Raw genomic sequence first — 14944 nt, 5'->3', positions numbered from 1 at the left:
ACCTTCCATGGTAGCATAGATAATCCCTCAGAAACCTAAGCAAAGCGATAAGCTCGTGCGTGCAAAGAGTTAAGTATTCAAATAAGCCGGGGTCAAGCCATCCAAGCTCTCTTCCCCTCTCCAAGTATTGGCCAGAAGCATTGGTCCTCGTTTCCCTGTGGTACATTGTGAGAGAATCACAGAGCTAGGTTCCAATGCATCTCTTTTGTACAACTGGTGGGAAGGAGCCTCTGGGAGAGGTGAACTTCGGTTCCTCCTTTCTCCTAGGCTGCTGTGACAGAGGCTTGGTTGACACACACAACTTGCACTGCTGAACAGGAACATCTCTGTGTTTAGACAAGCCCTGAGCACGAAGAAGGGCATGTCTGACTGGAGCCTGGCCTAACGAGTACTGATGTAGCACTTTTCAGCCTCAAAAAGCTTTACAAAGACTAACCAATTAATCCTCCAAATGCCCATCCTTGGGCTAAAATTAAGAGGCCTCGCTCTGCGCAGACAAACTTGTGCAGATGTAGACTAACACCATCAGAGTTTTGCTTCACTAACTAGTCCTAATAATGACAGGAACTTCTGTTGTAGTTTGCTGCTATATGCATCCTGGATTCTGTAACTTCCACTCCCAATGCATCTGATCAAGTTGGTTTTGCCTACAAAAGCTCATGACCTAACATTCGTTCATCTCTAAGGTGCCATAGGACTGCTAGGTTCGAACCCTACATTGAGACCCTGAAGTCTGCCTGTTTTACCAATCCTGTGCAAGGAACTGGAAACATCTGAGATAATGCTGTCTCCTGCGGAGGTCCTGGACGTTAATTTCCCACCTACCAACCTACAGTCGGTCTCCAGAACTATTTTTCTACCTTTCCCTGTACCATAACTTATGGCTCCTCTGCAGCACTCCATGAATATCTGTCTAGATATCTCAAGAGATCCTCAATCTTTGCACCTGGAAGGCAATTCACTTTGCGCTTCTCCTGGTCATCACAAACCTGACTATATTCTAGTCCCGCATTACTATTACTGGTCACTTCCAAATAACAGGGGGCCCCTCCACCAGAGAGATCACTCCAATGCAAGGATATGATGACATCACGTGGCAGGAAGGTCCCAACTACGGGATCATTTCCCTTTGTTCCAGCTTCATTTTCTCCTTCCTCAAGACTTGCATCTTTCTCAAGAGCACAGAGGGGCTGTCAGACTGGAGGTAGGACTGCTCTAGGGCACCCCAGAAAGTCTCTTTGGTGCACCTCGTCTCCCTTCGCTCCTGCAGTTCAGCCATTCTGGTCCCAAGAGCCCGTACTGGTCTCAGAAGTGACGGGATGCTTGAACTGAATGCACGTCCCCTGGCCACACAGTAGGCAATCATACGTGGTGCATTCCTGTGATACGTTGGGCAGCCCCCACTCTGGCTGCTAGGCTTCTATTTGCATGATTTGTACTCTGGCAGGGATGTGTGTCAGTGCTCCCTATAAACAGAGCGCCTGGGCAGCTGCACAGGGGATATTCAGGTGCTGCTCTTTTGATTAGCAGAGCTCCCGCAGCTGTCAAGGTGTTGCTGGTGGTCCACATCTGCACATGCCATGGTGCGCATAGCAAAATTTATTCCATCATAGAAGGGGAAAAAAAACCTGGAGGGTGCTCTTTACAAAGCTGGGTGAGCTATACTACCACAACAGGGGAGAGGCTTCAGCGCCAGGAGTTCCTGGCTCTCTTTCCTGTGCTCACTCCATCCCCCTCTCAGAAGTGGTATGTCCCTCTGGAAAGACTTTGGGAGATACAAGGTAGCAGATGATGGTGAAACACTGGGGTTTATTACTCCTTTCCACTTACCGAGACTGGTATTGTTTTAGCATTTAGTCCTAAAGCAACAAAACGCTCCTGTGCTTTTATTGCTTCAATGCAGCGATCACAATGGCCAAACTGAAGCATCAGTTCCAAAGGCAGCTGCTGGCTGGTGCATTATTGGAAGGGCTGAGATTGGAACCAGCTGACGATGCCATAGCTTGGGCATCTGGACCTTGAGCAGAGAAGGGGCTTGCAGCGGTAGCCCCTGCTCCAAGCGCTCGCAGCATAAGGTATATACGTCACCACTATTACTCCTGGCGGTGACTAGATTTTAGCTCCTCTAGTGTTCTCCATCTAATCTCTCTAGTTTTGCTCAGTGTGGCCTGCCTCTTGCAGCCATGGGGGAAATTGGGCTGCTCGGAACCACAGCAGGGTGTGGTATGGCTCTGGCTCTGTTGTGGCTTATACCGGGCACAAGTTGGAAAGGAGGCTGAGGGCACTGCCAGGTAAAGTGGAGGTTGCGCTCGAGGAGAGAGAGGGTGTACAGCAGAAGGAGAATTGATGTATCCCATCTCCCTGTACTGGGCTGGGTGGGCCTCCATAGGGCTGGCTGCATCTAGCTGGACCTGAAGGAGGTCTGACAGCCTCTCACAGCAGCTTATTCTCCTCCCTGAACCCTGGGAGAGAGAACGGAAGGGGCTTTCTGGGCAGGAACTACTACCCCGAGGCGGCAACGTACCATTACTGTGATGCCGTCCTTCTCCAGGGGAGTCTTGTCATAGGTCACTTCACACACCCGCACGACCGTTGTGACACCATACTTCTTCAGGTCCTGCCAAGGGAAGAGAGAGACTTTACTGACAGACCCCTCTTCTCTCAAGCAATTCCACTAGGAGGTGGGCAGGCACGTGACCTCTCTCCTCCCCCAGGCCATTCGTGCGGCTCTTCTTCCAGGGACAGGCCTGAGTTGGCCCTGAAACCTGCGCAAGCATGAACCACATGGTGAGCAAGATGGGTATAGGTGCCTTACTGAGTTAGGACCAGGTGCACGATGGCACACGCAAGGAGTGGTTCGGTGCTGCAAGAAGTTGTTTCACTCTCTCCTTCTCAATGTTTATATTCATTAAACCCTTCACCCTCCCACGGCGGCTCCCCTGACTCCTTTTAGTCCTGAAAATAAAATCCCCGCCCTCTCACATGCGCACAGCAGCAGCCATTATGGCATAACCTGTATGTGACTGGAGCACAAACCCATCCACCAAAACATCTGAGTAATTCTGGCAGTAACCAATGCTCAGGGACCCTGGGGAAGTCAGCAGCAATGTGATACTTTGGGGGTTCACCCAATGCTGTAAAGGGATCCATTCCTATCTGACTAGAGAGCTTGGGTGCCCATAGACAGCTGTTTTGGCTCCATGAGCTGACACCACCACTAGGCCCCCAGCATAAAAAGGTCTCATCCTTCACTTCCTAGTCCTTTGCAAGGTGAACCCAAAAGCCCTTCTGATCCTGAGCCCCCCGCCCCTCCCCCCCCGCCAAAACTGTCTCCCTGCCGTATCCAACTTGCCAAACCCCAACTTCAACGCTCGACTCAGGCACTGACTACAACAGCTTCATAGCTCAACAACTGAACTATGAACACCTTCACAGTTTAGACAAGGCCCTTTCATACACAGCAGGGAGCTGGGCTGCAGTAAAACCATTTATTAAGAACATGGGTTCAAGGGATTTCAAGCTGGCGTGAAAGATCTGAAAGGGCGACAAACCAAGCCAAACACACTTTCCAGCATCTAACCCTTAACTGTAGCCAGATAAAGCATCTTATTCCCACCGTGTTGTTAGCATTACGTAGCAGAACTGGCTATTCCACGCACCACCCACCCTGCCCTATTAGGGAAAGGGGGATTGGGCCACATGTCTGGCAGAGGAGCTGTGAAGATTAATTCACATTCGTACGATGAAGCAGAAGAGCTGTGAGCTAATGTGTACTGGAATGGCAAAGCCTCTCTCGCCCTATGAAGGAAAATACCTTTCTAAACCTTGCTCTAGCAGGAGCTCTGCAAGGTGCGACCTTCCTGTAGCTTCACTAGAGGCTACATTTCCCTACACCAAGGTGCACGTCAGGAAGGAAAGAGTCTGTCAAGTCCGCCAACAATTTGTCTTGTGCAGATGCAGCTCATCTGGGTTAAGTAGTTTGGGACAGGGCTGGACGCTCTGTTCCGTGCTTAGACAGCACCCAGCATAGTGGGGCTTTGGCATACATAGGGTTCCTGTGAGTGGCAGGGTGGTCCAGCAGTTAAAGCAACAGACGGGGAATCACGAAGGCTGTGTTCTATTCCCACCTCTGCTACTGCCCTATCTCATGACCCTGAGGCAAGTCACATCACTGTTCCGGGCCCACTGCAGTTCTTTCAGGCAGGGGGAGTCCCTAGCTCTGGGCCTGTACCACATCTGGCACAACAAGCTCCTGACCTGACTGGACCTCCTTAGGCACTGCCATGATCAAATAAAGAAGACATTTATCATAGTTATTGGCATTCTAAGCCTACATGACTCTGGGGTCAACAGGCCTGAGTCTGGCCTAGGGAGATTTGTACTAAAACCTTCATGTAAACAAGGCTTACCAGGCAAACCAAAGTTAAATCACAGGGCGTGAAGACAGAAAATGTCATGTAAGCAAGGGCAGGATATTTTTAAGCTACATCCAAAGAGGCTAGACACTTTCACTGCTCCTTCAAGTAGTAAACACAAGCAAGAACATTTATTTTGAATCCAAGGAGGTATGCAAAGCTCATCTTGTTGCCCATGAAACCAATCAACATCCTTGGACAACATAACTAATTCTAGGAAAATGGACAGCTAAAAACAGCACGCTGGCTGCCGGCCCAGGTGCTCAGCAGAGCAGTACCAGAGAGTGAACTGTTAGCTCCACACACACATAAAGTGAACACTCTAGTTTGTCCTCCGCTACAGTGTGTTTTTGTCTTGTTCTGAAACACATGGGGCTTTGCCCCAAGGATTCTTGTGTGGCTGTATACTCCAAAGATTTTACTAGTTTTCCCTGGGACATATTAACAGCAGAAAGGCAATTGCTCCAGCTAATAAGGCCCTGGCCAGGAAGTCAGACCTGGAATCTATTCTTGGCTCTGCCACTGACCTGCTGCATTCCCTTGGGCAAGTCTCTCTATTTCCCCTCTTACTCTGTCCTATTTATTCGGCTGACAAACTCTTTGGGGCAATGAATGTCTCCTACTCTAAGTTTGCACTGTGCTAGCAAATTCCGGTCCCAACATCAGCCGGGGGCACTATGTGTATTACATCAGCACCTGGTTAACAGTATAATGAACCATAAAATCCTGCAAGTTTCCTCCTTGCTTCCCCAATAAATGCTCAGTGCTCAAAAGCAGGGCTCCAGTCACACTGCAGAAGTGAAAGCTGGAAGAGACCATCTACTGTATTAACAGGAATGATGCATATAATATACGGGAGGCAACTCTCTCTCTCTCTCTCTCTCTCTGCTTGGCCCAGCTGAGGTGTGCAGTTCTAAGCACCGCGCTGGTGGAAAGATGTGGACAAACTGGAGAGTCCAGAGGTATATAACAAAAGAGGGGTTAGAAACCTGTCCTTTGAAAAAAGGTTACAAAATTGGGCCTGTTTAGTCTAGCACAGCGGTGCCCAACCTGGGGACTGTGAAAAACAAAGATCAATAGAAATGACCACGGAAAAATAAGTATTATATAAATTGCAAAGTTACAATCATTATTTTTAAAATTAAATATCTTCCAATAACGTTAACAACTGCTGTCTGAAAATCTATGCTGTGGTTTCCTTTTTCATTTAATGAAGTTACAGAGTAGCTAGAATTGGCTTTGACAGGGGTTTGCGAATGGTTTAGGGGGGTGACTGGGGGGCCTGTGAACGGCTTAGGGGGATTGGGGGGGCCACACTAGTAAAAAGGTTGGGAGCCACTGCTCTAGAGAAAAGATGATGGGGGGGCTCCAATAACAGTCTTCAAACAGGCCTGCACTTTATGCAAAAATCAGCTGAATTGTTTCTGAATGTGGCAAATCTACTCTCTTAGCAAATATTCTACAAAGATAGGAGCAAACAGAGAGCCCTAAGGAAAGGTTAACAGTGCTTTACCTTCCCTTCCACCACCTCTAAAATGTCCCCCCCACCACCTTCCTTCTCCCTCCCACCAATGGCATATGTACCTACCCCCCTTCAGGCTCTGTGAGGCTCATACTCAGCACTCCATGTAAGCTGAGTTCTCGGGAGGCTGCCCAGGAGAGACCGAGATGCTGTCCAGCTGATTGATGAGTATCCACGGCTGCCAGTATGTGTTTACTGGTGGTGCACATCCACACATGATGTGGTGCACATAAAGTTTATTCCACCCATGGATGGAAAAATTAGCAGGAGCATTGCTCACACTGCTTGTGGTGGGTTCTTTGCACACGGAACAAGGGAGTCTCTGGGGTCGGTCGATTTTTGCTTCTTGGGCTCCAAAGTGATTATTTGAGACGCATAGTTTCTAAGCACCAGTCATTTCCCAGGTAGAGCACGGTCACAGCGACTCTTTTCTGGTGCTTGGTATACTGACCAGCAAGCCATTACAGCTGAAGATGTCCACTCCAAATCATGCCTTTGCAAGGACGGTGCCAGGAAGCCTGAGATGATAGACTCTAACGAGGTGTAATTTTACGCCACGAACACAGCTTGCAATTAATCTCTTTTTCCAACCTGTGGCAAACCAGTTGCTTGACACCCCCTGCTTCAGATCAGCTATGCATGCCAAGAGCGCTGAGCACACATCACCTCATGCTGTTCAAATACACTCTCTTTGTACCACTTCCCAGCTGGCAGGAATGCAACACAGCGCTCACATGCATGTTCCCGGCAAACCTGTAAATAAAATGCTCCAGGGACAGTGCAGAAGGAAGAGCAGTAGGCTAGAGGGTACATCATGTTTCACCAGCTGGATGGGAATACTCCACAGGTGGGCTTGTTTCAAAAAGCTGATGAGGTCTGTCTGCATTTTAAACACCTTGGGATCTTCCGGAATGGAAGACGCTGGATAAATGTAATGGGGGATGTCATGTGTTAAATCAACGGAAGAACGTGCACATGTGAGCGCAGAATTCAATCAGCTGGACGGCCTTTCCCTCCAGCCACCTCTGTCTGTAGTTTGGACAATGGAAGGTGAACGGGAACATGCTGAACAGAGTAATTCTTCTTTCTGGCTGAGGAGTCCCACCCACCCCTCCTACCACATTCTCCATCCCATGGAGAGCTTTGGGATGAATGCAAGCACAGTTAGGTGAAGTGTGTGGCCTGGCCTCTGACTATAGATGTCATTGATCATGAAGCTATAAATCACCTGCCAAATCTCATGCATAGCACAGGCCATAGGCAGTAACTGCCGCACAGATTAGAGCAGAGCCTTTAGAATGGTGGTGGGCCACCTGTGGACCATCCGGGTTCTGTGTGCGGCCCGGACAGTTAGACACTTGCCAAACTGCTGTGAACACGGAGCAGTGCAGTCCGAACAGCAGCCAGCTGGGGAGTACTCGCAAGGGCGAAAGCAACATCCGTTTTCAGATCCAGGTAGTGCAAGATGCTCCTCCTCCCTGCACGGATGCTGTGCAACAGATGGTGACAGTGTGCACCAACTCCTGTCTGCTCCATTGCTACCCATGAGAGCCAAGGTAACTAGTGGTGAAAGTCTCTGGCCTGACACACCTGCACAGGAGGAGTGTGAGGGTCTATATCACAGCATCAAATGACCAAGGACCATTTGTGCTGGGAGCTGCACATACATGTGGAGAGGGGCAGAAACAGCTGTCTAGAGGGCTGAATGCCTGGAGATCTGAGAGTACAAAGAGTCCCTGCCCCAAAGACACTACAATCTTATGGGTGAGGTGGAGTGTGAGGAGAACCGCCAACATCACTGGCTCTATTTTACAGACAGACAACTGAGACACAGAGAGATTAAATGACTTGTCCAGGGGCACTTAAGTCGTTTGTTGCAGGGCCAGGAGCTGAACCCAGATTGCCTGAGTCCCTGTCAAGTAACAGGCTAGATTGAACTGGTGCCTGAGATCAAACCTCTCTATCCCACTACGAACTCCCTGAGCTGCGCCCTCCAAGATCCCGCTTACCTCGATGAAGGTGCTGAGTGTGGCATTGGTGGGATTGTGGGTAATCAAGAACCGCATGTTTTTGTAGCAGACCTCCACGGGCGCAGGTCGATTCATACAGGCCATGGTGAAGGGAGGGAGATGGGAAAGAAAGAAAGAAAGGAGGAGGATTAAAATAAAAAAAAAAAAAAGCACTTGGAGTTATGGGGGGGAAAAAGTAATTTAAAAACCCCCCAACAAAAATGTGCAAATATTCCCAGCTCTGGGAAGTGTGTTAGATCCCCCAACACACACACGCAAAAAATGATGCGTCTGAAGCTAAATATTAACAACAAAAATAATAACGTCCCTTTGCAGTGTCAGTTTCCTTTGGGTACGCGATCCGGAGCCGCCGCCCTCCCTGCTTTCCGTGCTGTCCAGTTTCCTTGTTCTCCTCTCTAGAAAGGCCTCTGCAACACGGAGCCTCCTCAGGTGCCCGTTCCACTCCCTCACGTTACCCCATCAGGATAGGTGGAGTACTTGGGAGCAGCGACGGGGGCCCGAAGCGGATCAGGCTGTGGCAGCAGCGAGCGGAAGTCCCTAGGCTGCAAGAGCCATGCACGGGAGATCTGAATGGTTAAGCCCGAGGGTACAGACCCAGGGGCCGGCGAGCCAGCGGAGACGTTTCTTCAGTGGGCACAATGTTGCGCGTGACAGTACTCGAAGGTGCTCCCAGACACTTCCATAAATCCACAGCCAGTCACCAGCAGACAGAGCCTGCAAGGAAGTAACAGAGTGCCATCACTTGAGGGTAGGGATCGCGTAAACAGACAGCCGCACCCGGCCACCGCGGGCCAAAATGAACAGGGGACACAGCGGCCCAGGCCCTTCCTCACCCTGCCCCCGAGCGCTACACCTCAGGAACTGTCACACTCAGGGCCAGCTAAGGGGGACATAACGAGATCAGATCACTTCCCAGCAAGCACTGCTAACGGAAACCCGGCAGGCATGTGGCCAAGCAGAGGGCAGGCTGCCAGGGCGCCTGGGCTCCCTTCCCAGTTCCGCCTGTAGCTAAGCAGGTAGCCTTGGGGAAGCCGATGTCTATTCTCTGCCTCCGCTTCGCTGCCAGTATGGCACCTGCCTAGGCCAGGCGGTGTTTTGAGGCCGAGCGAGCGCGATGGGATTGTGTCATGTTTCCTCTGCAGAGTTAGCTGCAAAGGGCTCTTCTTCAGGGAAGGCCCATTTCAAGTATGGCTACCCAGATCTCTGGCTGAATGGTCACTCAGGGCCAGCCCCTAGTTGCCCAACCCAGGTCATGTAGGCCGTGTGCAAGCATGGTTTGTCGCGACACCCTGAGGAAGGCACGGACAGGCACCGGCTGAGCCCCACAGTACTTGGCCAAGTAAACATCCACTTGGAAGACATTCACCTGCCGCATGACCCTTGAAGGCAGAGAGCACTGACAAGGAAGGCTGGTCCCTTTTAACCAAGGCTCCTTCCCCTCTCTGAGCATGGCAAAATGTGCCTGAGGGTGGGACAGGAGGCAGGGGCTTGGAGCCCTTGGCTGCACATGCGCCACTCCTGAGCACTGCTCTATGGAGAGACATGCCCTGCTCCTGTGACAAAGATCAGCAAAGCCAGGGCGTAGCTCTGAACCGTGCTGGCAGTTCGTTTGTGCTCTGGGGAAGAAGCTGGGTGGCACTCTCCTCTGTCCCACACAGGTGGGAAGCTCCCTCTATGCCCCCAGGGGTTTCCTATGAAGCTCTTTGCAACAAGCACCATAATTGCCTGTCTAGCAGCTGCAGATGGAGCCCCACACAGCTGCCAACAGGACTCCAGCAGCAAATGGGGCTCTCCCAAGTTCTCTTAGTAAGCTGGGATCTGGTCGAGGATGACCACAGCAACTCCTTGCCCTAGTGATCGTCCAGAGAGGGGCCCTGTCTAGGACTGAAAGGACAGTCAGCAAGTTGTAGGCTCCATGAAGCTCACAACAAGGCATTTCTAGCTGGCTCTGGCTGAACACGAAGGCGCCGGTGCTCCTACGCAAGCTGTTTCTATTAAAAAACCCGAGACAGCTGCAGAAACACCCAGCTGCCTGCTCTGAAGGGGAAAATCCCCAGAGTGGGTCCGTCCCTGAGCCTTGGAAGCAGGCAGGAACTGCATATTACTCCCTTGAACCAGTTTCTGCATCCTTGCAGGTGGGAGGGCAGAGGCCTTCCAGAGGGGTTGGGGGGTTTTAGCCATCAGTGCACAGAAATCCTGCCTCTGTAGCAGCTTCATTCACCCGAACAGACCCCAATAAGGTAGCCACCTGTGTGACTGTGCAGCTTCCCCCTGCAGAAGTACCCAGGCAGGAGGGCAGCTGTTGGGAAGCATGAGGCAGACCCTCGCCTTGGGTCAGCGTGAGTTAAAAGGGCACCCACAAGGGTTAAACGTTTAATGTGCACTGCTGTTCCTCCATTAAATCACTGCCACATTTGAACACTTCAAGGCTCCAGCCAAGCTCTGTCCTTCTGTGCTGGGCTGGTAGCCCTAACCTGCAGCCCTCACCCATGACAGAGACAGCCCTGGAGCAGGATTTAAACATGGGTGTGGGGCTGCCGGGACAGCATCACCTGGGTCCTTTAAAAAGGCATTTAGATCTAACAGCTGCTCTGTGCTTTTCTTCACGGAGCTGAATGCACTTCACCCAGTGGCTAAGGACCATTCGACAAACACACCCCAGTGCAGAAACAGCTGTCGCAGGGCACAATGTGTTGGGCTAGGAATGGACTTTAGGTCTCCTGGGTACCAATCCAGGGCCCTGCCTCCTGCAGCCTCCTACAGCTGTGCTGTGACTGGCCTTGCCGAGAGGAGGACACAAAAGGTGTGAGGCTCCCACACCTTCATCTAACCTGGTGTAAATCCACGTGTTCACCAGGACATGCTAGTAGCGCACCCTTCTCTCCTAGCCAGGGCCAGAAGAACAATCCGCCCCTGGCAGGGCAAAGGACGGCAGAACTTCCCTTGCTTTCTCCGAGCGCACATCTAGCACCCCATCCAGAAGGGCTCTGGGCTCTGCTGCCCGCTCCCCACAGACACACAGTGCTGCCAAAAGGGGCGTATGCCTGCCTGAGGCCAAAGCCACAGGTCATGCTGAAAGCTCTGTGCCCTTTGATCTGTTTCAGCACAGCAAGTTCGGCTGTTGAGGCCACCTGTGCACTGGGGAGGAAGCCAACCTAGCAAAGAGGTCATGGAGTACAGCACAGGGAATGCGGCTCCTGCGGGAGGAGGGAAAGAACCCACGGGGCGAATTATTTTAAGTCGAAAGGAAAGATCGCGTTCCTTAGAAACCGCAACCTCCAGATGCATCACCAAAAGCCAGCGACCCCCTATAAGAGGAGACTCACTTATCCCCAAATTGTATCAGCATACAGATGAGCAGTTTAAAAAGCCTGAATACAGCCCTGGCACCTGAGGCCTCAGTCCCTAAAGGATTTTATCTTCACAGCCCCTTGGGGAGGGAAGTAGCAGCTCAATTCTGCAGGTGGTGGGAAAGTAGAGAGGGGATGTCTACATAGCCCCCGACCACCATTGCACACCCTCAGCTCACAGCAGCGAGACTCAAGCCTGGGCCAACTGGCTCGGGCTTGGGTGATGGGGCTGCAAACCGACAGAGTCCCACTGGGCTGGAGCAGGGGTCTGGAACCCGGAGCGGCGGGTCACTGAGCCTGCTCTCCAGCCTGTGCAGTATCATCAGCGCTGCTATTTTCAGTCTCATAACAGCCCCGTGAGGCTGAATTTGTGAACCTGGTCTCTGAGACTCACTGCTGTGGCGGATCGTGGCGGGGGGGTGGGGGGACCTGTGCAGGGCTGGGACTCAACCCACCTCCCCCACATGTAGCTCTTCACTACCGTCCTTGTCCCCGCATTCGGGGTGTCCTTGCCCTCTGAGTAACTAAATCAAACACCCAACGTGCTCTGCTCGAAAGCACACACAGGTGGCCAGGAGCACAGGTTCTGCTTGAGCTCTGGCCCCGTTCTTAGGCAGCTCAGCAGCATATTCACAATCGCAGCCTCTGCTCTCTCCACTGGAAGCCACAAGGACCTCAGATAGCCTAAAAAGCTGAAGTGTCCATTCTTACTCACACGATGCCCAGTGACCAGACAAAGAGGAAGGCTGGGGGATGCTGAGGTGAGCTCCTGACTCTGCCATGGTCCTCGTGTAACTTTAGGTAAGTCAGTCCTTTTGCCTCAGTTCCCCGCCTGTGCAATGGGGAAAACAGCTCTGGGACATTGGGAGGATAAACCACATTAGCAATGGTAACAACAGTAAGTCCTGTGGTGCTTTATAGACCCACAGATATTTTGCAGCATAAGCTTTCATGGGCAAAGACCTGCTTTGTCAGATGCATGAGTGGGGGCGGGGGGGGTGTTTCAGAGGAGGATTTAAAGAGGGATTCTCAGTCAAGGGGAGGGCCAGAGCTGACAAGGTCTATTCAGTTAGGGTGGATGTGGTCCTTTATCAGATGTTCACACCTCCACATTAGCTACTGATAAATCGGTCACATCACCCCTGACTGAACTGACTGGATTTCTCCTGTCTTGATGTTCACAACTCCACATTCACTGTCGATAATGGGCCACGCCCTCCATGACTGAATAGACCTTGTCAGCTCTGGCCCTCCCCTTGACTGAGACACCCTCTTTAAATCTCCTCTGAACCCCCCGCCCCACTCATGCATCTGACTAAGCGGGTCTTGGCCCACGAAAGCTTATGCTCCAAAATATCTGTTAGCATGTATCTTCAAAAACAGCAAGAAGTCCTGTGGCACCTTATAGACTATCTCGGCAACCAATCTGACATTAGCAAGGGTGAGGCACTAACATCACAGGGCCCATACAAGTAACTAAGACAGACAGATAAATGCGCTGGTTGGTGCAGGTAAACGTCTCCATTTATCGCTCAAAAGCTTCACCAGCGGCCAGCCAGGGTGCCCCGGTTTGAAAAACGGCAGCATTTCAGAATGAAGCCTGAATGGTCACTGAAACCTGTGCAGAGCTGGCTGGAACCAAACGGTCAGAGAGCCATCTCTCATCCAGAGCAGTCGCTAATGTTTTGTATATCCATGTGTGGAAGGAATTTTGTGACATGCACCAAGATGGAGATGAGGTGGGACACAAGACCTCTGTCCAGTGGAGCACGTCACAAATCTCCTTCCACACATGGAGGGAGGGCAGAGGGGTTAAGAGTGTGGGAGGGGGCCTAGGGCATGGGCGGAGAGTGCGGGGGGGTGAAGGCTCTGCTGGAGGTGCGGGCTCTCGGGTGGGGCCAGGGATGCAGGGTCTGGGGGCAGACAGGAGAGTGAGTACGCCAGAAGTGGGTGCAGACTCTGGGCTGCAGCTAGAGATAAGGGGTTTGGAGGGGGTGCAGGCTACCCCCAGCCCTTCCTCACCACAGCAGCTCAGGGCCAGGAGAGATGCGCTTCTCCACAGCTGTGATAGTTTCAGCAGGAGCTGGACAGGCGGGGGCGCGGGGATGAGGGAACTTCTTCACAGCCCTGGCCTGTCTGGGTCAGGCTGGCTTGGGCTGGGGAAGGGGAGTCTCTCCCAAATAGTTGCAGCTCTGTGGGGCTGGCAGGCAGAGGCACATTTCCACATCCACCACAGGAGCTCTGGAGCTTGGTTTGAGGTTTCTCTCCCCACTGCAGTCCTGAGCGGGGCTTAATACAAAGCTGCGCTGATGCTTCGAGGGAACTTAGCTCCCATCTCAGCACTGCTGTCTCCGAGCTCCAGCAGCTGACAGTACCCTCACCGCTGGTGATTGGGAAGGGGAGACCTGATGGGGTCTGCACCCTCCTCCCTGCAGGAGACTCCTCTGTCAGACAGGGCAGTCCTGGTACAGAAGGGTTGGGGGAAGAGACAGCTGGGGACAAGGAAGTAAGGGAGAAATTAAGGATCTAAATGGGATGCATCAGATGCCCTTTTCTATGCCCAAAGTAAGGCTAATAGGAGGCAGGTGCTGATTCCCTTATGGATTCTCTGTATTTGGGTCTGAGAAGGACAGTCATTAATAAATGCTACTTAGTGCTGCCTTCGCACAGCACTTGGCAAAAGGGGATCCCGGCCCTTGTCTAGGGCTCCTACAAAGTACAGCCACACAAATAACCACCTCCTCATGCACCTCCCTGCAACATACTGCCTCCTAGAGCACTGGGCTATGGCTAGTTATATGCTACACACTCCCTGGTGTCCTCACCACTAGAAAAACTGTATTCTTCAAAACCGGATGAAACTCAGACCAATTTACTTGACTGTACAGAGGAAGGATGAGCCAGTGGTTAGGATGCTAGCCTGGAACGTGGGAGACCTGTGGTTAGTTCCTTTCTGTGCCACCAACTGTGTGTGTGACCTTGGGCAAGTCACTGAGTCCCTGTGGGCTCCAGTTTTCTTTCATGTAGTGGGGACGAACAGCACCAGCTCACCTCACACATGAAGATCCATCTACTGAAGACTGTGAGGTGTCTCAGATGCTGTGATCAGTGTTCCCTGTAAACTGAGCCCTTGGATGGCCACCCAGGAGAGACTGGGATGCTACCCAGCTGATTAGCAGAGCACCCACCGCTGGCAGCCTGTATTTCTATTGATGGTGCACATCTGACCATGCCTTGGTGCGCACAAAATTTATTTCACCCCGTATGGCAAAAAGTAGAGGGAATGCTGACCATGTTAATGGGGACCAGACAGATTACCGGAGCTGGGGAGATGAGGTGAGGAGAAATAGATAGAGCACTTTGGGCTGTACAGAATTGCTTCTGTGTGCTTCCAGGGGATACTATAAAGCACTGAAGATCCAAACTGCAGATTGTGCTTGTTGAGTGCCACATACTCCTTGCCAGATGATCCCTGAGGCAGTTTAGCCTGTGGTTTTAGGGGGCAGTTTGCATCTGGAGAGCTAGTCAGCGTCGGGAGGGAAAGAAAATAAACCACCACAGAGGAGGATGCACTTCAGCAGGCAGTGGATTTAGTAAGGCAAGTGTGCTCGGAAGCTGGTTCGTAGC

At 51.7% G+C, this 14944-nt stretch overlaps 1 protein-coding gene across 4 annotated transcripts in view; it reads right to left on the bottom strand.

Annotated features, from left to right (window-relative positions):
• PTP4A3 (protein tyrosine phosphatase 4A3) overlaps positions 1 to 14944 on the bottom strand; it is a 157431-nt gene that overhangs the window by 21818 nt on the left and 120669 nt on the right. For all 4 annotated transcript variants that reach the window (XM_074986592.1, XM_074986594.1, XM_074986593.1 and 1 more), the window contains exons 2-3: positions 7947 to 8681; positions 2525 to 2617 (exon numbers count right to left, since the gene is read on the bottom strand). In XM_074986592.1, the coding sequence (XP_074842693.1) occupies positions 2525 to 2617; positions 7947 to 8051 (198 nt within the window). In that variant the 5' untranslated portion in view covers positions 8052 to 8681. The remainder of the gene's footprint in view (positions 1 to 2524; positions 2618 to 7946; positions 8682 to 14944) is intronic.

This window comes from Carettochelys insculpta, chromosome 2, assembly GCF_033958435.1.
Source record: "Carettochelys insculpta isolate YL-2023 chromosome 2, ASM3395843v1, whole genome shotgun sequence".
Classification (NCBI taxonomy): Eukaryota; Metazoa; Chordata; order Testudines; family Carettochelyidae; genus Carettochelys; species Carettochelys insculpta.
The sequence above is the reverse complement of the archived record's forward strand: the minus strand, read 5'-3'. Positions and strand labels throughout refer to the sequence as shown.